Source organism: Polychytrium aggregatum, assembly GCF_025602895.1.
Source record: "Polychytrium aggregatum strain JEL109 chromosome Unknown BJ171scaffold_6, whole genome shotgun sequence".
In the NCBI taxonomy this organism is placed as follows: domain Eukaryota; kingdom Fungi; phylum Chytridiomycota; class Chytridiomycetes; order Polychytriales; genus Polychytrium; species Polychytrium aggregatum.
The window spans coordinates 562772-584269 of NW_026516208.1; the positions used below are offsets into that span (position 1 = coordinate 562772).

The 21498-nt window shown below is 56.8% G+C and overlaps 5 protein-coding genes across 5 annotated transcripts; 2 read left to right on the forward strand and 3 right to left on the reverse strand.

The window, feature by feature from the left end:
- Window positions 1-44: 44 nt before the first annotated feature.
- BJ171DRAFT_636273 (uncharacterized protein) lies at window positions 45-3053 on the forward strand (the record flags this gene model as incomplete). Its single annotated transcript, XM_053115710.1, has 4 exons — window positions 45-1397; window positions 1632-1658; window positions 2582-2881; window positions 2979-3053. 4 exons carry the CDS (start codon window positions 45-47, stop codon window positions 3051-3053), a joined length of 1755 nt encoding a protein of 584 aa, XP_052969977.1.
- Window positions 3054-3762: 709 nt separating this feature from the next.
- On the reverse strand, window positions 3763-7820 carry BJ171DRAFT_257015 (uncharacterized protein). The gene is made up of 6 exons (XM_053106744.1): window positions 7029-7820; window positions 6395-6573; window positions 5325-6245; window positions 4635-5141; window positions 4223-4494; window positions 3763-4011 (listed from the first exon to the last, which is right to left on the reverse strand). Exons 1-6 carry the CDS (start codon window positions 7663-7665, stop codon window positions 3876-3878), a joined length of 2652 nt encoding a protein of 883 aa, XP_052969978.1. The 5' UTR covers window positions 7666-7820; the 3' UTR covers window positions 3763-3875.
- A 5577-nt stretch (window positions 7821-13397) lies between these two features.
- On the reverse strand, window positions 13398-14003 carry BJ171DRAFT_491944 (uncharacterized protein; the record flags this gene model as incomplete). Its single annotated transcript, XM_053109774.1, has 3 exons — window positions 13788-14003; window positions 13657-13698; window positions 13398-13574 (listed from the first exon to the last, which is right to left on the reverse strand). Coding segments are annotated over exons 1-3 (247 nt in total), but the record flags the coding sequence as incomplete, so codon positions are not given.
- A 498-nt stretch (window positions 14004-14501) lies between these two features.
- Window positions 14502-17468, forward strand: BJ171DRAFT_455859 (MBOAT, membrane-bound O-acyltransferase family-domain-containing protein). Its single transcript, XM_053108294.1, has 5 exons — window positions 14502-15073; window positions 15174-15300; window positions 15533-15676; window positions 15833-15987; window positions 16263-17468. Exons 1-5 carry the CDS (start codon window positions 14727-14729, stop codon window positions 16993-16995), a joined length of 1506 nt encoding a protein of 501 aa, XP_052969980.1. The 5' UTR covers window positions 14502-14726; the 3' UTR covers window positions 16996-17468.
- Window positions 17469-17544: 76 nt separating this feature from the next.
- Window positions 17545-19304, reverse strand: BJ171DRAFT_491948 (ribosomal protein S5, C-terminal domain-containing protein). The gene is made up of 3 exons (XM_053109775.1): window positions 19068-19304; window positions 17934-18410; window positions 17545-17811 (listed from the first exon to the last, which is right to left on the reverse strand). The coding sequence occupies exons 1-3, from the start codon at window positions 19132-19134 to the stop codon at window positions 17570-17572; spliced, it is 786 nt and encodes a 261-aa protein (XP_052969981.1). The 5' UTR covers window positions 19135-19304; the 3' UTR covers window positions 17545-17569.
- Window positions 19305-21498: the final 2194 nt, after the last annotated feature.

Here is a 21498-nt window from a genome sequence, read left to right on the forward strand (position 1 = left end):
TCCTTTGTTCGTTCAGTCGTCAAACTCGATCGCACCAACCGTAAATGGCAGACATCCTTCCCCACCAAGTCCTTCCTGTTTTCGAAAGTGCTCACACCGAGCCCAGAGCGGACCCTGCCCAGTTCGTTTCGATTGCAACGCCCCCTGTTGTTGACCTCGAGCTCGCGGACGTGGTCTTGGATCCTTTAATCGAGACCTCGCATCCTCTCCAGCTGGATTTGTTGGAGAAGGAAGAGCAGCCGCTCGTCCTGCAAGAGTTGTCGGCCCTTGACGCTGATGGCGAGATCCAACACGAGCTCCAAGATCACTCGCCTGAAGACCCTCCGCAGCCCGTTGACGAGACTCCGTTCGAGTCCGGAATCGCGACCCAGTCGCAGACAGCTCTTGAGATCCGCGCCGACATCTCTGCTCTCTCCGAGGCGCCTGTCGAAGCTCACGAGCCAGCGGTGCTGCCCGAGCATCACGTCCCTGCTGCTGCCGAAGAGTCTACGTCTGCCCCGCTGTCGGACCCAGAGCCAAAGCCAACGTCGGTGGAGTCTCTGGCCAGCAGCACCGCCGAGACGGCGAAGCCGGCCAAGCGTCCCTCGGTTGTCGTGCCGCTGCATGCGGCCGACGAGCCCGCCCGTAATGGTGTCAAGACACCCACCCACATGATGCCGACTCTGAAGAGCCCCAAGAAGGCCCTGACCAGCAAGTCTTCGCCCAGCAAGTCTTCGCCCGGCAAGTCTTCGCCCGGCAAGTCTTCGCCCGGCAAGTCTTCGAATGCCGCAAAACTCACCAATGGCGACAAGGCCGTTCCCCAGGCTGCCAAGCCCAGGTCTCACGACTTGGTCGTTGCCCGGCTCTCGGTCGCCCGAAAGTCTGTGGCTGCTGGCGAGACCCCAAAGCCAAAGGAGGAAGCCAGACCCAAGACGCTCAAAGCTGCGACTCCAAAGCCAGTGTCGAGTCCGGCCAAGCCGACGTCGTCGTCTTCGTTAGGCAGTCCGGCTGCAGCCAAGCCCCGGAGCCCTGCCTCCCGAGTCAAGGCGACTCCCGAGAGCAAGCCCAAGGCGACTCCCGAAACCAAGCCCAAGTCGACTCTGGAAACCAAGCCCAAGTCGACTCTGGAGAGCAAGCCCAAAACGAGAAGCCCAGCCTCTTCGAGCCCTGCCACCCCCAAGAAGACCATCGCTTCGTCGGTCTCAGCCCCGGCCAAGAAGCCCACCGTCTCGACTCCTCCCTCTGCTCCCAAGACTCTTGCCAAACCCACCCGACCGCCGGTCTCGAGCCCCGCCCGAGGCTCCACCTTCGGAGGGTCTAAAAAACCCGTCAAGTCCAGCGCCCCTCCCGCCCCGGTTGTTGACCATGAGCGTGAGAACTCTCTGCTCAAAATTCAAATCGAAAAGCTCAAGCTGGAGGTGGGTATCGACGGAGCTGTGCTGATGGCGCAAAAGAGTCTGTGCGCTGGGTGCAGACCCATCACATGTATCGGACAGGCGGGATGGTGAAGCTCAGCGCACGGTTGTTGTTCCCGGACGGTGCTTTTGGGGTTTGAAACGCAATGCGAGGGGAGGCTGTTATCAGAGTGAGCAGTGAATGCAGGTGTCTGTTGATGCATACTGATGCGGATTGCCGCGCATTTGTTTCATCAGAATGCCGCGCTGTTGAAGAAAATCGAGGTCAGTGCGTGGTGGTGGAGAGGGATCGCGCGCCTCCACGGCTTGCTGCACGGAGCAACAGCGAGTCGATGGGTGCGCCGAACAAAGCGGTGCCAATACGAGGCTGTTGTCGGAAATAAGGGTGGTTTGGCGTCTGGGATGATAGTGATGCTGCTGAGGGCCCCATTTTGCAGCTGGGAGCGATTGCGACAGTGACAACAGCGATGATGACCGGGCGAGCGCGGCTGTGTGCATGGGGGGGGGAGTTCACACGGCCCGGATCGCTTTGATGGATGCCAGATGGGTCCCAGCGCCGATATCTTCGTCGCCAACTAACCAACTCCCCGTTGCGGACAAACCCTCTTGACCAAACACGACGATACATGGCATGGACGCAGGCTCTGACACTCGCACAGACAAGCAGCAAGGACGCCGCGCCGGAAGAAACTCCTGACCAAGTGCACGAAGGTGCGGCTGTGGCCGCCGAGTCTCAGGAACCAACCCCAGCCGACGACAACGCCAGCATTTCCTCGGTCGTCGCTGTCGAGTCTGTGGTCGCGGCCGCCAGCTCTTGATCAGCCTGGCCTCTTGTGCCACCGCCTTCTTCAATCCCTGTCTTGGGGTCCAGCATTCATTGAATGCCTCTCTGTCGGTTTCCTACAACAATCATCTGCCTCAAACAACGACGGAGAGATCCCAAGCACTGTGGCGAGCTCACCCTTATATTTCATCCAGAGAAAGCGGGTGCGGGTGCGGGTGCGGGTGCGGGAGCGGGGGGGTGGCGGAAGAGCAACGGCCGTGCCCGCTTACAGTCAATCCAATAAAAATGGGACACCCGTGATTTTGACGATTGATCAACTATTTTGCTACCCAATACAATCGCGCGCTGGCCATGACCATTCTGTGATTTGAATCAAGGACGCCATTGTGGGAATCGCTTCCAGCTCAAGACGCGCTGGATGAGCACCACACCAAGTCCCAAGATCCCTGGGTTGGCTTCATTCCTGCAATACATTCGCCATGTGTTCGATGGAGACATGTTGGAGAAACAGCTGTACTTCAGCCTGACCCAGCGACGGCGGTTCAAGCGACTCGATCTCCAGGTGTGCTCACATTGTCGGGAAGCCAAGCGACTCGAGAAGGTCGAGCATCTTGATATCGAGAACCCACACTTTGTCCGGAGCTGTGCAAACTGCCATACGCTGTGGGATCGAGACATCAATGCCTTACGGAACATGATCTCGGTATGCGAGTCGATCATCGCCCATGGAGATCGACCGGGTGTATTCAAGACTGCGCTTCCCGAACCAACCAAAACCACTCGATTGCCAACGAAGACAGGAGTGCAATGCCATGGCCTACCCGCTGGGCCTACAAGTCAGTCAGCGGGTTCAGACATCTGAAGCCAGAAAGTGACTGTCCCGTTTCTTTCTGGACCGACCGTATGTTTCTGATAACAAACGGGTGTCCCCTCTCCTTTCCCTGACAACAAAAAATGCAACACCAATAAAAAAAAAAAGAGAGTATGCGAGGGGACCACAAAAAGAAAGTGAATTGTACCGGAGCAAGAATAAAAGAAAAGGACACGTCCGAATGCACACGATAGATTCCTTCCCGATCCGTTGGCGATGGTTCTCTCACCAAGATCCCTCCAATGTTGGACGACTCCCCTGAGGCCCTCAACGCTCGAGGGACTCGCGGTGTCTGCTGATGGGGATTATGTTTTGTTGAGGCTGGCATGCCACAAACTTCATCGTGTACATATAGACAGAAAAAAAGGAGGAAGGGAACGAACAGCACAGCAGCGGCGGAGAGGCGAGGGAGGGCAAGTGCCGGGGCCATGTACATTCGGTAGTTGGCCATAGTGGCGGTGGTGGTGGTGGTGGTTGGGGTGGAGACGATGCCTGGGCCAGCCTCAGCATCCACAACCATAAAGACGACTCTGACGAGTCGTTCGAGAGAAGCAGGAGGAGAATCCAAGGAGTCTGCATACACGACAGGACAGACACTCATCGCAACTTTATGATATATGCATTTTGAGGGGAGAGGAGAGAAACGAAAGGACGGAAATGCAAACGGACGAACAGAGAGAGAGAGAGAAAGAGAGAGAGAAAGAAAGAGAAAGAGAGCGCAAAGAAAGCGAGCGGAGGGAGGGCGAGGGAAAGAATGATGGAGGCTGCTGTAACTGCGAGGGTCACGGCCAGAGTCCTCTGTTGCTGATCGAGTCCGCGGCTCGAATTAGTTGGTGACTATTGACGCGTGGTTGGCATTCTCGCCAAGGCTGCCTGGTGCTGGGGCCGGGCTCGGCACGGGGCTCTCGGTCCTTCTCCTTCGCACCAGGACTGGGTCAGGCAGTCTGCAGGCAATCACCGATCTGGTGCAAATGGCGTGGGAGGGAATCAGTCGATGCAATCGCAACCGTACATGGGACACATCGATATCGTCGCTCGCTCGCATCGGCCGGAGGGAGAGGATCGATGTGCAGTCGAGCAGCCACATGGCACAGCGAGACATGACACAGCGAGACATGGCACAGCGAGACATGGCAGAACAAGAATGGCTGCACAACATGCCCAGGGCCTTACCGATCATCGCGCAGCCACTTCATGTATTCCTTCAGTTCATCGACGACCTTGGCGGCGCTCTCCTGGTTGCGGATGATGATCGACTGGAAGTCATCCTTGCACTTGGAGTAGTAGCGGATGACGCCATCGGAGGCCAGGACCACCATCTTGAGATGGGCCGTGGGAATGCGGGTCGTTTCCGGGGTCCGCAGGAGACCGGCAACGCCGTTCATCTTGTTGCTGGCTCCCAGGCTGCGGATGGATGCCAGCAGAATCTGAGACACCGATTCCTTCTGCAAGGTTCGGGATGACGCAGGGTAGCAAGTCGTTAGATGATCTGTGGTAACGAGACTCGCACGGCCATGCCGGATGAGGGGTATCGGCTGGGCATGTGATGCGTCACAGCCATACAAGCACCGGTGCAAGCACTTACGCTCTGGAGAAGGGACACGTGCTTGCACAGGAACTTCCAGTTCGGTCGGCCGCGGATAAATCCCCTCAACTCATCATAGGTAAAGTCCTCGACGTTGACGTGGTGCAGCTCCTCGAGGTTCTCGATGCTCTCGAACCAGTACTTGGCCTCCTCCTTGTTGCCGTTCGACACGCAGCTGCTGTTGCTGTAGCTGAAGTTGCTCGCGTTGGGGTCCATTGCAACGGCATCTGAGGATTCCTGCGTGGGGCTGCCCTGTGACTTGAGCGAATAGCCCGACTGGCGGCGGATGCGATCAATGGTGGGTTGGGCAGCGTTTTCAGAGCTGTTGCGGCGGAACGTGATGTCGCGGTCGTCCTCGGTGTTGAACGAAGGGTTCTGGCTTTCAGAGATCCTGCGCTGTTTGCTGCGGCGCAACTCTCTCTCCTGGAGATAGGCCATTCTCAAGAGGTAGCGGCGGTTGAGTTCCTCCCGGAAGGCAATCAGCTCGTCAATGAAGGCGTTGTAGACCTGAAGAGAAGGGATGGAAGAAGCATGTTTAGCGAGCAGACCGAACACGGCAGCAAACCTCGAACCGGCAGCAGGAGTCGCCGAGCCAATGGACAGCAACTCAAGCGGGCAGCCAAAGCAAGGAGCCGGGCAACGGATGATGGGGATACAGCAGATCAATGTGGCGGCGACAGAGACACTGACCTCTGCGTCATACATGGAGTCACCCAGCGTTCCGAACACATTCAATGCAGACATGCCCAGACGAATGTCGTCAAATTCTAATGGCGGGTCCACACGCTGGTTCTGTGGCTGAGGCTCGTCTTCCATCAAAAGCTCACTCTTGGACTCGTCCGACTCGACGACTTCACCATTGGCATCGGGCGAAAACGACGCCGACAGAGGCGAGGGCTTTGTTGTGGCCGAGGTCGATGGAGCCGGGACAGGGTGAGGAACGGGGGCGTGAGTCTGCACCGACGAAGAAGCCGGGGCCTGAGCGGGTGCGGTAGCATCGGCAGGGATTGGGAGCGAAGCCGGAGCTGGAGCTGGAGCCGGGGCTGGAGCTGAAGCCGGAGCTTGGGGAGGCACCTCCTGTTCGAGAATAGTCGGAAGCGACTGAGGCGATGATGACAGCGGCGTCTCGTTGGAAGACGACGCATCCGGGACGGAAACGGCGGCTTGGGGAGCCGACAGACTGAGGCGGCGACTCTCGACCTCAGACTCGAGCTCGATGGTTCCGCTAGTTTCATGGTGTGTCGAGTGGGTATTTGCGTCTTCGCTCTGCTCAGGGATGGGTTGGTTGGCTGTGGGATGGACATATACAATGTTGCTGTCGTTGGCCCGCTGGGCAACGGTTCGGAGACACTGCTCCTTGATCTCGGGCCGGGTGACCAAGTAGTAAATGTTGGCTTCTGGGTTGTCCTTCACCAAGACAAAGAAGATGTTGCTCCGAATCAGATAGTCGTGGATCTGAGGGTTCTCGGCATCGTGCTCCTTGAAGAGAATGTCCGGACGATCCTCATGGCGCTTCCAGGTCAGGATGGGCGAGTCGCCAAGCATGGCAAAATAGGTGTAGGTCGGGGTGAACAGAACGACCGAGGCGGTTGCGCCCGAAGCAAAGTCGTTCTGCGGACGGCATGGAATCAGAAAGATAGCTCGGTCAGCAAGCATAGTTAGATGGGCACAGCGATAGGACAAAGTCAGGGGCGATCTAGACTTGGGGTTTTAGAGCAGCCTTGCAGCTGGACAAGAATGTGTGGGTGGGGGCGCCATACCGATGGGGGCTCGGGCTCGTATTTATCACAGAGCAGCAGCTCACGATGGACGCTGTGGTAGGTCTCGATCAAAGCTCGCTGATAATCGCCCTTCTTGAAGCTCTCGTTGCCACAGAGCTCAAAGGGGAATCGGTACTGCAGGAAGGAGGACGCCGTTTTACCACAGTGGCCGTCGAACACTGGATGAAAATCAGACCAAACAAAGCACGGTGATAAGCAAACGGCAGAGCGACGAGACTCGGGGTGGATGGCTAATGCTGCAGCAGACACAGCAACCGAGCGGTGGAGAGCCGAATGAAACAGGGCGCAGCACAGCAAAGCGAATGTGGTGCTGGGAGTCGATCGACAGCTCCATAACATCCCCGAGCAATGTGGGAGGGGCCGCTCCACAGGAGAATCGTCCACACACAGGCCCGAGAGCCACTCCCAACAGCAGCGATCGCGAGTGAGCAGCAACATGCCCGCAAAGCGAGAGGCGAGCAGTTGCACCACATGTAACCATCACACCCATACATCCCACGCACACATTCACACGTGTATCAAACGGAAATGGCACATCCGCGGGCACTCGGGGACAGGGGACAGGGGACAGCAGACAGGAGACAGGGGATTTGGCTCCAGGCCCTGAACATACCACAGTAGAGTTTGAACTTGTCCAGCTCCGGCGGTTGGAAGTAGGTTGAATCCGATGGGGAATGGGAGAGGTCGAGATCGCCCATGGTGCGGATGGACGAGGCGCTGGACTTGTTGCGAGTCATGAAGATCGAGTGCTTGGAGCCGGCGCCCCGCAGGAAGCTGAATCGCGAGCTGACCGACGCCGCGGTCGACGGAGGGCGGATGGACTCGGCGTCGGCCAAGGTGCTGGCGGCCGACTGCTGTGCGTTGGCCCTCTGGGAGAAAGTGGGGTCGAAGGCAATGTGGGTGTTGAAGGGCTTGAGGTCCAGCTCGTCCTCCTTGGCCAGCGGCGGGATGATGAAGGGATGGTCCGAAGGAGGACTGGGTTTGGAGCGGTCGCCGAACTGGGTGAGGTCGTACTCGTCGTAGTGCTCTCGGACAAAGGTCTCCAGGTCCTCGATGTTGACAATGCGGTCCTCCTTGGAGGGCGACATGAAGGCCCCCGAGCCCTGACAAAAGACATGCGACTGGAAGTTGGCCAGCTTGGACTTGAGGTTGATGGACGAGCGCCGGCCCTGCAGCTTCTCCCACAGGGTTTTGGCGTTGTCGCTCACGTTCCGGGAGGCTTCCGAGAGCGACCGGGTGATTCTCTTCATGTTGGAGGACAGGGCGGCGGATGGAACGGGGGCCCACGGATGGGCGAGATAAGCGGGAGGCGGGTTTGGGTCAGAGAGACCAGGGCGCTGCTGGCGAGCAAGCGAGCGGTCGATATCCGGATGACGGAGGAGGGGGATGGAAGGCAAACGAGGCGAGATTGGGAGAGCGTTTTCTTTTCGGCGACGAGGCGGCCCAGAGAAGCGGGAGCGTGTGTGTGTGCGCTGTGTGTGTGTGGCTGTGGCCGGCTGCTGGAGACGGTGGGGACAGTGGCGACTGTGGCGGCGAACGGGGGGCGGCGGCCATGGGGCGGCGGTGGAGCGACTGTGAAGCGACTGTTGGGGCTGTGTGGGGACTGTGGCGGGCGGACAGAGCAAAAAAGGCAAGATGAAGGCGCCGCGAACAACGGCGCAAGTAGCCCCGACAGGAGACGCGCGTCGCTGCACGACTTGTGCCACTCTTCCATGTCGCACCAACGCGCACGCACTCTGTGGCAACAACGGCGCTGTTCCTGGCAGGGGCTATTATTGGCTGCTTGCTGGCCACTTGCTGGCTGCTTGCTGCGCGAACACTGCAGCGCGCCGCGCCGCCCACGTCGCACACGGTCGCACGCCATGATGCGCGGTCTCCTGCTGGCAGCCGTCCTTTGTGGCGCCTATATGTGCTGCGCATAGCACCGCCACGGCACCGCCACCACCACGGATACATGCCGATGTGCTTTCGCGTTATTGATCAATTGCAACCACCTCCACATTCACGTCCACCTCCACACCCACCCCCACCCCACATTCACATTCTCAGCACGGACTTGAGGGTATCGGCTGCGTGCTCGCGCATTTCGAGCAGGTACTTTTCGTGGCCGTTTGAGAGAGACCAGAGCGTGTGTCCGTCCGCTGCCCTGTACTTGACGCCTGTCGACTGCACAGAGCTCATATGCACGTCGGGCACGATCATGCTGGATGCCACATCGATGGCCAAGTCGAAGCTGTCGACAATCCCCCGGGTGCTTGTCTGTCGAAGGAGACGGCCGCATGAGTACCAGGGATAGATAACAGCAGGACTCCCCCGCATATCGACGCACTCTCAAGTTGCTTACGTTCGTAAACACCAAATGCTCGCCCTCGACAACGTAGAGATCGCAGCGCTTGGCGGAACCGTGCTGCTTATACCGGGTCGCCTCGTAAACCGTCACCGAGAAGAAGGCCAGGGAATGCACCGTCGAATCCTCGCCCTTTGTGGCCGCCTGCAGCGCTGCCTTGCGGAACACTGGCGCCGACTGGGCAAACTTCTTCTTGATATCGACATCTTCGCTTTCATTCTTCTTTCTCCCCAGTATGGCCACCAGCACAAACGGGCCGACGAGTGGAGTTCCAGCGAGAGCCATCATCAAGTTGAAGATCACATACACCGTCACGTACGGCAGCATCCCCATGAAGATGCTAAACACCAGATACACCAGTAGCAGGTTGCTGATCCCATGAGCGTATTGCGTCGCGCGTCGAAGCATGGGAAGTGGATTGATAATCAGTGCCAGTTGGAAGTTTCCGGCGTGCCAGTGACTCACCGATGAGCGTCCGATCCGATGAAACGCACTGGCCATAGCCAACGGCAAAGATACTGTGGCTGTCACTCACATCGCAGCGAAGAACACAAACTTTCCCTCGTTGCTGAAAACGTGTCACAAAGACCTGGTCAGCGCAGCTGTCAAACTGCCAAAGCCCGTTTCCGTGGCATCAATCGCCATACATCCGGGTGATGGATCCCCTCGCATCACAAACGTGCGCGCGCACATCCATAGCACCATACCAGTACGATCGACTGTTGCGATATTTGAATGCATAGTACGTCTCGATCGCCAGAGCCAAGACATTCGCGACCATCAACACCGTCGTAATGGCCATTTGAACCGGCCTGTGGGAACCACAGACGATCAGGACGTCAAACTCGGTGGCATAGATGTGGTACAGCGCCGGCATCATCGGCTCCACAAACTCCTGGCTGATTGATATGATCTAGATCAAGAGGTTGAGAAAAAAAAAACCCGGGCAAGAAGTAAAGCGCCAAGTCAGTGCTCAAGCGGACGCTTGGTCATCCAGCGCCAGCCAAAGCGCATCGATGAGAAATGGGCCCTGGCTTACAAAGTTGGCGATGAATGCAATGGCGAATATCGCTACAGGAAGGCCGGAAACAATCCTTGTCTCGCTCATCCGTTTGCTTTTCTTTGTCTGATGGCAACCTGAGACGATCGGTGAGCATCAACACGTTAGCGATCGCAGTAACCATCAACGATTCCGTCAGCGGCGATCAATGACGGCGGACTGCCACATCTACAGCCGATTCTCGGTCCCCATGGCGGTTGGTTTGCGCACATTTATCCAGCACTCTTTACTTACGCCAGACCCACGAAAGTACAGAACTGCACAAGCGAAAGCGAGATCCAAGGTCGCTGTTAGTGGCGCTGCCGGTGACAAATGCTCCGTGGTGATCATCACAGAGTATCAAAGGCAGACGGTATACCTGTGCATGAACGCAAGCTGGACATTGTTCAGTATATACGTGTAGAAGATGCACTGAGGCCGATCGGGAATCAGCAGCTCGCACAACGAGCCTATCCCGCAAGTGATCAGGAACCCACTCACTGATGTCGGAGGAAAGAGGAAAGAGGAAGGAGAAAACGATATTCAGTTCGACACACGATGTTGTTGCACACGAATGAGTTGGGTGGTTGAGTATGGACCGATGCATAGCCGATCGATGGTCACCGATCACGGTGGAGTCAATCGTCCCTGGTTGTGTCTGTTCACATGCCATCCTCCGTATCCATCCTGCGTGCTTACCGCTGGTCAAGTGCATCAGATTGAAGTGCCCGAGATTTGGGCTCTGGATAATCGACAGGTATATGGCATATGCCAATACCCCCACGCCAACGAACAGAGCAATGAACGAGAAAAATGCCACCCAGCCGGCGAGCTGAGTGCCCCAGACAACATTCAGGATGTTCAAAGGTGGATAGTCCGTTGGCATGACCAGGAGCGGGCTGCTTTTGTTGTTCACCGAGGCGCCAAACGTTGTCGTGTTGTAAAAGTTGACATAGGTGCGAGAAGGGTCGGTTTTGTGCACCTTGACCAAAGCTTCAAGACTCAAGCTATTGTTGGACTGGTCGCATCGATTGAATGTTAGCGGGCCGTATGTCCTGCCTTCTCCAATCTCCTTTCGTCGTGCGCGGGTGCTTACCTTGCTGTAAACGTTGTACAGACTTCACGACGAGATGATTGTGGAGTGAGACATTGGTCCGATGGGAAGAGGTATATCATTGAATTGAATCGTTTTGGCTCAAGGCTTACCCGGACGTGCGGCTTCCATCAGCTTTGGTTCATATGATGTTCGAGATGCAGCGCCGGGGTGGTGAGCCAAATGGATGCTCGTATCGCGTCGTCAAAACAGCAGTACCGCTTCTGCACACGCCAGCCGCTTCTGGAACAGCAACACATTTTCCACCACCTACCGTCAAAGGTGATTGTGCCTGTCGCGCCAGGCACGGTAAAGTTCAAAAAGTACCCAGGAGCCAGTACATTGGTGCTGATGCGATTGGCCAAGATATCATCCAGGCTGTATCCGATGCTAAGCAACTTCAGCCACACGCAAACGAATACGGGTGAGCAGACACACAAAGCTGCGATCGACGGCACCGATTGACCAAGCATCTCAAGCGGACACGATACGTTACTCTGTCCAACGCAAGCGCGATCGAAAGGACGCAGTCGAATGTTCGTCTGCATGCGATAGTTGTGGATGACCAGATGAGATTCGATAGTCGCCAGGAGAAAGTGGCTCCGCTTCTTCAATGACTGCAGGGGCGACGACTCGCTTACATGGCCACAGGAAGCAGGTTGGGCTCGGGGTATCCAAACTTGGCAATTGTGTTGTTGTATGTCTGATACAGGGGCGACGTTTGATCGACGGTCTCCGCGCTAATGCCAAGGCATATTTGTGTCAATCAACGATGGGATTGGCAGGGACTTGATTCTCACAAGCCAACCTACAAGAAAAAGTTCCTGGAAGAGACGGAGAAACGGCCAGAGTGTATGTGAGCGACCAGGACTCGCAGAACTCCATGCCAATGCGAATCGCGATATCTGTACTCACAGGCCGATTCCGCTGTGAACAAGTGTGGATGAGTTGCAGTGTCAGCCAAGATGAAAACGTCCACAGCACAGCAGGCATGTCGGCGTCACTCGACACAGCGCTGGCACTTACAAGTCTCGAGTATACTCTCCGTTGACCTCGCCGCCGACCATAGGATCGAGTGTGTAGTCAAAGTTGTTGTACAGCATGTACTTGTTGATGAGCTGCGGGACCTCGGCGCCCATGATACCCTCATAGGTAATCCAGGTATACTCTGGGCCTGTCAAGCCCAGCCTGCAATAGAGTGTTAGTGCTGACCCATGATGTGATATTGTGGTGTGTTATGGGACAAAACGGTTGCTTACTTCTTGCCCTGCAACAGTCAGGCACCAACACAGTGTTAGCTATGCAGGTAAGCAATAAGGAATTCGAGAACCGTATCCCGCCCTCATCGGATTTGGCTTCGCTGCTGACACTACTCACATAGAGGTATGCGAGCGTGGCAATGTACGTTGTGCAGGCACAAACGATAACCCGAGAGTTCGACGCACGGATGTATCGCAACTGCGTCGTATAGTCAAAGTTTTCGATACTTCCGCTGGCGACCATCAACTGCGGATACACAAACATGTCCAGCGATGCAGCTTCGCTCAGCAGCCCGGGCATAACCGAGGACCCAACGCTGTCTATGGTAGGATCCTGGTTGCGCATTTGCAGAGTATCGGATCAAACAATGTGAGTCATCATGAATGCGCTTTTGCACCATTGGAGTGCGATTTGTCGAGCGGGATTGCGACTGGATCGGACTGGACGTGCAACTCAACTGAGACCATAACAGCCATCCTGTGGAGACCCATCTTGTAGATCCACAGGGCCATCGCTGAGGAAACGGCCATACACATGAGAGTCCTCGAGATCAGCAAGCCCGTCCAACATATTCTGGCGCAAACGTGGCTTTCCCCACGGCTCTGACCGTTCCCATACTCACCTCGGCCTTTGAGCTCGGCCGGAGGTACGGTTCGAAACAAGGTGGTATAGAGTCCCCTGTTGATAAACTGGAATAGGGCAGGCGCCATTAGCACAAGTAATGCTTCGATGAGCCTCATCTACCATGAGATATCCATAGCCCGGGCTCCCTTTGATCCGACTTTTGGTTCATACACTGTTGTCGCTGATGGTGGGCGAGCATATCTGCAATCCAAGGGTCAGAATAATTAAATTACGGTTGCTTCGTCGACCTGGGGGAGATCGCCGTGCTAAAGAGAGACGGTGGGATGTCTTGCTGGCTCTGTGAAGTGGGTGCATGCTCTCCATCGATTCTGAGCCGGATGCATCGCTCGCTCTGTTATGTTTCTTCATCTCTACTCACACTGGTGTTCTCGCGGGCGGCCCACATCGACTCCAGACGCAGCGATCCTGCAGCGGTGATGGAGTCACCGACAAAGGCGTTGGCTTTCATATTCGTGAGCGCCATCGCGGCCAAAAGCTGTGAGAATGGTTGTTGCGTCAGCTACCAAGGCAGGAATCGTTCATGTGCCGGATCATTTCCGCGAAGAACATGGCAGTAGACACAAAGCATGCTATAGAGCCGTAAAATGTGGTACATACCCCCTGTCCGGCGCTCCCAAATGAATCAACCGCCGTGGAAACAATGTACTTTTCCACATCTCGAGTGTCAGTGATACATCCTCTTGCTTTAGAGAGTGAGGACCCCGTGCGTCGAAGCCATCGCGGAACCGCACTTGGCCCGGAGCATCAACTTACTGCTCCAGAGAGTATATCGGTTCTAGTGTGTCCGTTGGTTGTTGGGGTCAGTACGAAGCGTTCGACCGTTCGGCGGTGGCAGCAGATGGTGGTGTTCAACGTACCTGGAGTTGACATAGTTGACCGCGGCGGCCATCCCTGCCTCCCTGTGACAGTTCGTCAGTTGATAATCCGACCGTTAGAGGAGCATCAAAGCTGGATCTGCCGTTCGACAACCAATCGGTGCTCCACCTACATCAGAGCCACTTCCAACCCCACATAGCCCACGTAATAGGCGGTGAGCGAGGTTGCATTTATGGTGTTGATCGCAAGTGGAGCCAACAGCCCAAATCGCAGGAGCGGAAGCGACTGGTTTGTTTGTGCGAATGCTGCAGCCACCAGAGCATGCAGCCAGAATAGAGCCCGACAGTGCATTCCTGGAGGACCCTCGACAGACGGAGCGGCTTGATGTTGGTGGGTCGGTGTCGAGGGAGCGTTTGCCGAACGAGGGTGGACGCTTCTCCGATGCAGCTCGTTGCGCCAGCGATGCATATATGCTATGTGGATGTGCATTGCTGACGTATGTCGGATTTGATCCTCTGGTGATTGGGTGTGCGCCATCCATCTTCCGAGCACTCTGTTTGAGCACATATGGTTCTCGACGGACCAGAGCTGCTCGTGCCCACAAGACAAAGACCCCGTTGGCGATTCTGGCCGGCCTGGTGCGTTTGGTGATGGGCCCATCGGACCGCCAGCAGCGCTCATCTCGGACAGCATGGCCTTGGATGCATGTCCCCTGATGCATGTCCCCTGATGCATGTCCCCTGATGCATGTCCCCCCTCCCGGATTCATCATGAGCAGTGGCCAGCCGGCTCCTGCGACCATGAAACCCGCTGCCCCCCCAGCAACAAGGCGCTCGGTTCGTTCGGTTCGTTTGTGGGGGAGCGCAGAGCACTTTGCGGCACCACCATTTTTCTTTCCTTCTGCTGCCACCGCCGTGCCCCCCTCGTCCTCTGTCCCGAGTTTGCCGCTGATCGCTGCCGACCGCCGTCGTGGACGCAGCTACCAACTGAGCGTTTCCCTGCAGCCTGATTCTGCCTTCTTTCCTGCCGCTGTCTGATCCCGACCTGCAGCGTCTGCCTTTTGACTCGAGTCTCCATTCCTTGTTGGCTATCTGCAACGCCCCCGACCCAAATGATCTCGCACTTTATCGCCCTCAAGAGCGCCGTCGACGAGCAGGTCGCTGGGCTGGCTGCTCTCACGGGTCTCTCGGATGAGAACCTGCGTCCCGGCCTCGTCCTATTCGGCGTCATTCCTCTGTCGCTGGTCTTCCTCTGCATCCCTCGGTCCCTCACCACCGCTCGCCATCTCTTTTCGTTTGTGCTGTCGACTCTGGTTTTTTCGCTCCTGTTTTCCTTCGAAGGCTTCCTGCATCTCTTCACCAGCGCCCTCTTGACCTATGTCATTGTCGCCCTCGGCAAATCGCACAAGTACACCCCCGTGGCCGTTATTCTCCTCACCATGGGCCATCTCTCGTTCTGGTATGTCCTTGCTGCTACTGCTGTTGCTGTGGTTCCTGGCGAGGGCGGTGCGGTGCGGACATGGCCATGCACCGGTGCTCATGTCTGCCTCTCTGCCCAGCTTCCTCAAGGCCCAGATCTTTGACAAGTCCAGCGCCCGCTTCGATCACACCGCCCCCATGATGGTTCTGGTCCAGAAGCTGTCGTCCTTTGCCTGGGCAGCATACGACGGCACCTTGCCTGTCGAGGTACCGTATCGTCGGTCGTTGATCCGAGATGATTTTGTCCTGCCTCTGTCGTGCCTTGCTCTGCTCTGTCACGGTCCTGCTGTGCCCGTGCGGCTTGCTGATGCCGTCCGGGCGCTGTATCAGAGACCCCCGCCGGCGAGTCTTCTGTAGAGCATTCCCGAGCCCTGACTTTGGCCTTCTCCCGTCGCCCGCCCCTTCATCCTACATCCTGCTCGTGGCTGGTACTGTCTAGAAACTCACCAACGACCAAAAAGTTCGAGCCATCCACAAGTTTCCCGGGCTGGTCGGCTTCTTCGGATACACGTTCTTCTATGGAAGCTTCCTGGTCGGACCGGCATTCGAGTTCAGAGATTACCAACGATTCATTGACAACGAGGTGAGGCGAAAGTGACACTCGGAAGCGTAAACGCCGTGTTGAAGCACAAGACTGGTGTGGCAGTATGCGACTCTCGTTGCTGGAACGGCATTGACCTTGGCTATGCGGTGCACTGCAAGCTGAGTATCTAACGCCGATCGGCTTCGATGGTCTCAGACGAGCTATCCCAGCCTACCCAGTCGGTCCTGGGCCTCCGTCAAGCGCATCGGCATTGCTGTGATCTTCCTGGTTGGACAGACACTCTATGGTGAATATTTCACCTTCAACCTTTGTTTGACGGACGAGTACTTGCTCTGGCCCGCATATAAGAGGTAGGCTGGCTTTGCACAACAGATACCCAGAGTGAGCAACCGGCGTTTGCAGGCTCTGTCCAGGATACGTCTATTCTGCTGGCTTTACTCGGAATATGGAGGATATACATGGCATTCCTCTCGAATCGACAACAAACGGCACCGGACCATCATCTATCATGCTGCATTGATGTTGTCGTAAATCGCTCGCGGACGCCCAGTCCACACTGTCGCAGCCATTGATCGCTCCTTTGCTCCTCCTCGCCCTCGTCGCCATCCTCTTGTCTGCATCTCAGAATCGGATATGTTTTCGTGGCTGGATTTGTCGCTCGCTTCAAGTTCTACACAGCCTGGAAGCTCGCAGAGGCCACATGCATCTTGATCGGCCTCGGATACTCGAATGGCGGCTGGAGAGCTGTCGAGAACGTCAACTTCTTTGGCCTCGAGTTTGCCCAGTCTCCAAAGGTCTTTGTCGACAACTGGAACCAACAGACGACGCTGTGGCTGCGCAACTCGGTGTACACCCGCATCGCTCCTCCTGGCTCCAAGTCGACTGGCCTGGCCACCTTCTTCACCTACCTCACAAGTGCCTTCTGGCACGGCTTCCATCCGGGCTACTATGTCACCTTTGTCTTTGGCGGCATCGTCACCATGATGGGCCGCTCGCTTCGCAGAACCGTGCGCCCGCTCTTTGCTGACCCGAACTCAAAGCTGGCCAGGTGGAAGTTTGTCTATGATGTGCTGGGATGCATCGGAACCCAGTTCATCTTCAACAGCGTCGTGTCCTCCTTCCAACTGCTCCGACTCGACTGGACCGTGCAGTTCTACCGCAACAACTACTATCTCGTCCCGGCCATGATCCTGGGCTGGTTTGTGCTCTTTGACGTTCTCAAGTTCACCCGGCTGATCAAGCGCTTCGGACGCTGGCTCGGCGTCCGATACGAGAACGAAGTCGTCGTGCAGCGGGAGCGCAAGTCCGCCACGGCGGCTGCGAAGAAGGCTTCGGGCGAAACTCGCAAGACCCAGTGAAGATCGCCGCCGCAAAGCGCTGTGAATGCGGCACAGTCGTGATGCAGATGCCGGTGCTGGTGCTGGTGCCAATTAGCCTTGCATGTGATATGAGTATGGCGACGAATACGATGTGGGCTCGATATCAGGCCAGAACGGACGGCTTCTGGGTGGAGAGGGTATATGGCGCGTGGGTGTGGTTTGGATCAAGTGCGGACCCAGCTATGGATCCCTTGACGCTGTGGCAAGGTCGAACACAAACCCCCACAGCAGCAACGGCATGATGCCCACACTCTTCATGCGCCCCAAGCTGGTTGCCTGTCCATGTTCTATCCACATCTTGACCTGAGTCGCGCCCCGTCCCTTCCTTTGGTCTTTCGAAGGGTCGCCGTCCTTTGGTGCTCTCGTCCCTTGCTATGTCAATTTGATGTAGTGGCAGCTGTCTTGAGCTGTTGCTGTTTGAGCGAGCCAATAAACGCTATGGCACACACCCCTCCCTCGGCACAGCCGCCATCCACCGCTCGGTATGAGAGATCAGGTTGATGTAATGCCCCTCCCTTCTTCTCTTTCTGTCTCTTGATTGCACTTTATTCCGTTAACGACGGGCTGACGGCGAGCTGGTGTTGGTCAGGCCATAGTAGGTCATCGTGACGTCCGCCACACGCTTGCCCCGGGCCAAGGCAATGTCGTCGGGTGTTCTTTGCGCGGCCAGAGCCTCGAAGGCACCCTTGACGATATTCATTTGGTTGGTAGAGCCTTGGATCTTGGAAGCAACATCGTGAATTCCAAAGCATCGGAAGACCTCGTGGAGGGTGTCATGGGCCACGATGCCGTAGCCTGTGCCACAGACAGCGATCGGACAAAAGCTCGATGAGGACGGCGAGAACAGTGATCGCAGCCATCCAGAAATCCCATTGGCTGGGGGCCGTTGGCGATTGTCGCTCAAGGCAGGCGCTTACCTGGCGCGGCAGTGTACATGTTGAGATTGACCCGCTTGAACTTGTAGTTGATATCCTGGAAGAGCGTGCGGTTGTGGAAGCGCTCGATGCGGATCATGTTCTTCTCCGCCAGCAGGGTGGCTTTGCGGACAGCAGACGAGATATCCTGGGCTCGGCCCTCGCCATAGCCCGCGCTGCCGTTCTGGTCGCCGACAACGACCATGGCATAGCTCTGACGAACCTTGCCGTTGCGAGTTGTGCGCGAGACCTGGCGAACGCACAACACCCTCTTGAGCAGAGGGGCGCGGGGCCGGATCGCGGGCTTGGAGAAACTGTCGGCCGAGCCAGAATCGGGCAGGTCTGTCGGCTGCGGTGCGGCAGTTGTGGTGCGGGCCGTTTGCTGAGCAGTGTTATGGGCGGCGGCTGTGATCGAGTAGCTTCGTAGCGGCATGGGCGTGACGGTGGGGATCCGTGTCACAGATCCGAACAGTTGCTTGGCTAGTTTGGAGTAAAGTGTTTGTTGGGAGGAGAGATGGGCAAAGCAACATGAGATTTTCAGCCAGTTTCACGGGGTGCAAGCAGAATCTATGGGATGCGAGCAGAATGCGTGGGCAAACTGCCATCGTCCAGTTGAAGCCGAGCCAAATTCCGCGTGGTTGCCCAGGAAACTCCATCCGCGTCGCTGCCGGTCGTATTCTGGCCAATCGATTCGTATCGTGGTTGGAGGATGCACTCGCTCGGCGGTGCGTGGTGGGATGAGCAAGCCCAGATCGGCGATCATCCAAGCCCACGACATCGTCGGTGCTGGCAAGGGCATCCCGATCCGTCTGCCATGAGTTGATCCTGGGAGCACATGCATGGCGCCATCCTCAGCAGCCATATGAGATGCATTCGGTCCGAGGTCATCCAGATTGCGTTCTCATCGGGTCTTCTTTGTCTGGCGCGATATCATGATCGTGCTGCAATCGAAGGGCGGGATGCGATCCGATCTGTCCAGAACGATGTGCTGTTTCCTTCCCCCCCTTCCTTGACTTGATCGTGAATCCGAACAATAAGCTAGACACACACTCCTTCGCTGCCTCCGTTTTCCTGGAACGCTATTAACACTGGTCTCGTGAAGGAAATCGCCTCGGGCCTCGGCTCACTGGATCTTACCAGGAGAAACAGCCACGGACTGAAGTCGGAGTAGCCCCGACTGGAACATCTTTCCTCGAAACGCCATCGGAAGGTGAGGGTTGAAAAAAAAAGTCGATTTGCGCGATCGCCGTCTCCGATATTGAGATGCGGTGTGGTGTGGTCAACAAGCAGGACGGGAGCTTTCGTGCGTCCGTCAGCCAGCCAGATGCAGAGCAGCGTGTGGTGCGATGTGGTGTATCGGACTCTGGCCTCTTGGGCCAATGTCGCCTTTTTTTTGCACCTTTTTTTCAGGCCGCGCTCTGTGGCGCCAGCACAGACAGGAGGGGAGGGGCCCGAAGACATGCTGCGCCACAGACGTCCCCTAGGGCAACGCCCCGCCGCGTTCACACACAATACGACGGCACACTCGACGGCGGATAGATCGGCAGCGGATGGGTGCTGTCGAGGGAAAAGAGTGCGATGGAGCTGTTGCATGTTGCTGCGTGGGAGAGCAGGTCGTACCAGGCAACCCCTGTGTGTTGATGACGGCGCGGGAGGTGAAAGGTGGAAGGTGAAGGGCAGTCAGGACACACGCAGGACACAGCCGGTTCTCACGACGATCTTGCGACGGCTGACCTCCTGCCGACGACCCGTCCGTCACTTGGATGGCTGCACAGTTCGATGTCTGATAGCGCCGCAAGAACATCCGAATGTGTTAATAGATATACGAAGCACGAACGCCGTCGGGCTGTCAACAGAAATGCGCCAGAGCAAACGTGTGCCGCCCATCGTCCGGAACCCTCACCACTTGGATGACCTGGCCGTTCCAAATCAGGGTCCCATCCGACTCTGTGTACTTGAACGCATCGTTTCTGATGGGGCCGCAAGGATGAGGCCGATAGCCGTCAGTTTGAGCCCTTCAAGCCAGGTCTCGATGATGTCGATGAGCCCTCGTCTCTGTCGTGCTGTCGCATGCTCCCATGATCCGGCACGCCCTCTCGTCCATCCGCTGGCGTCCAAGAGTGCTTAGGATGCCGGCCCTGCTCTCGGACCCAGTCATTTGCAGCTAAACAGTTGCGTGTCCTTACACTCGTATTGCTGAGCAGAAATCGGTTGCCTGAGCCATAGCCAAGACACCCACTGAAATCGTTGTCAGTCAGCATAAGGGCGTGAGAATCGCGCAACGTATGATCATGGATTGTAATCCTATCCCCCAGCCGCGTCGAGTTTGCTCCGCCGAACACGCAGCCGCTGGTGGGCTCATGAAGCGCACCGAACGAGTACATACGATGCAGGAGGAGAGCAACGGTGCCGAGGGTCCGGGCAATCATCGCGAGAATCAAAACTGTATTGCTGAGAGCGCGGGTGCGGGGAGCAGTTGTGGATGGCAAGATGTGCTTTGCCGTTTGCGAGGGGAAGATGGAGAACTGCTCGTTACCGACACGTCCGTTTGCCGACCGGTGGTTTTCGAGCCCGAAATCAATCAGGTGGACAGGGATTTCCAAGCACCCTGGCTCCGCAAGTATCCCCCGCCAAAAAAAAAAGCGCCTGCCGTCCGTGGCCCATCCAGGCATAACTCGAGATGGCTGTGGTTTCAACGAAGCTGCACGCCTCATGCACACACGATCGGGCTGGCAAGCCGAGTGGACCGTGAGCAGGCATCGGATGATCGAGATTGACGAGCGGTGTAGGCTAGGATATCACTCTTGGGTGAGGATCTCCGTGATGTCTGGCAGCACAACGAACTCGTCAATGATTTTCTGGCAGCGACAAATCATAGGCGCAACATAACCAGAGGGTTAGCCGTCGACCGCCACCGTGCTGTGTTCAACATGCTCATTGGTGGTGCCCGTGGTGCTCGCAGTGACAATCGAGCGCTCCGCATCAAAAGTGGCCTCCAGTTGGACTTACACTTTGCTCCTCAACTGCGGCCTGTTTCGCCGACCGCGACTCTACCAGCACCTGCAGTGCCTTTGACTCAGCGACAATCTCTTCGTGAATCTGATGTTGCGAATGAATGGACGCAGAGGCGAGCAGGAGAAGCAAGCAGAAAAGATGAGCAATTTGCTCGGTTGTCGGGATGTTCGTGGCCGCGCTCTTCGTCGCCGCGACAGATTCGAAGCCAATGTATCGAAAGGTAACGAAGGGAAACGCTCAGAACTCACACGCTCGTTTTCCAACTGGAGCTTCTCGAGATACCTCCTCTTGGCGCGCATCGAAACAGCCGCGATTCTTTGATGGGATGTCAGGCTAAGACGATACATAGGCGGCGAGGGATAGCGGCGTTGTCAGCGTATGCGCTCGGGGGACGAGCCGACCAATGTTGCATCATCATCATCTTTTGGCGACCTGGAGCGCAACCCCCGCGGGAATTCGAATGCCATAGCCGGTCACCAAACAGACAAGGGAGCATACCCGGACGGATGTGTGATAGTCTGGCCCTTCTGAACCGCCGCATATGTGGCCTCGA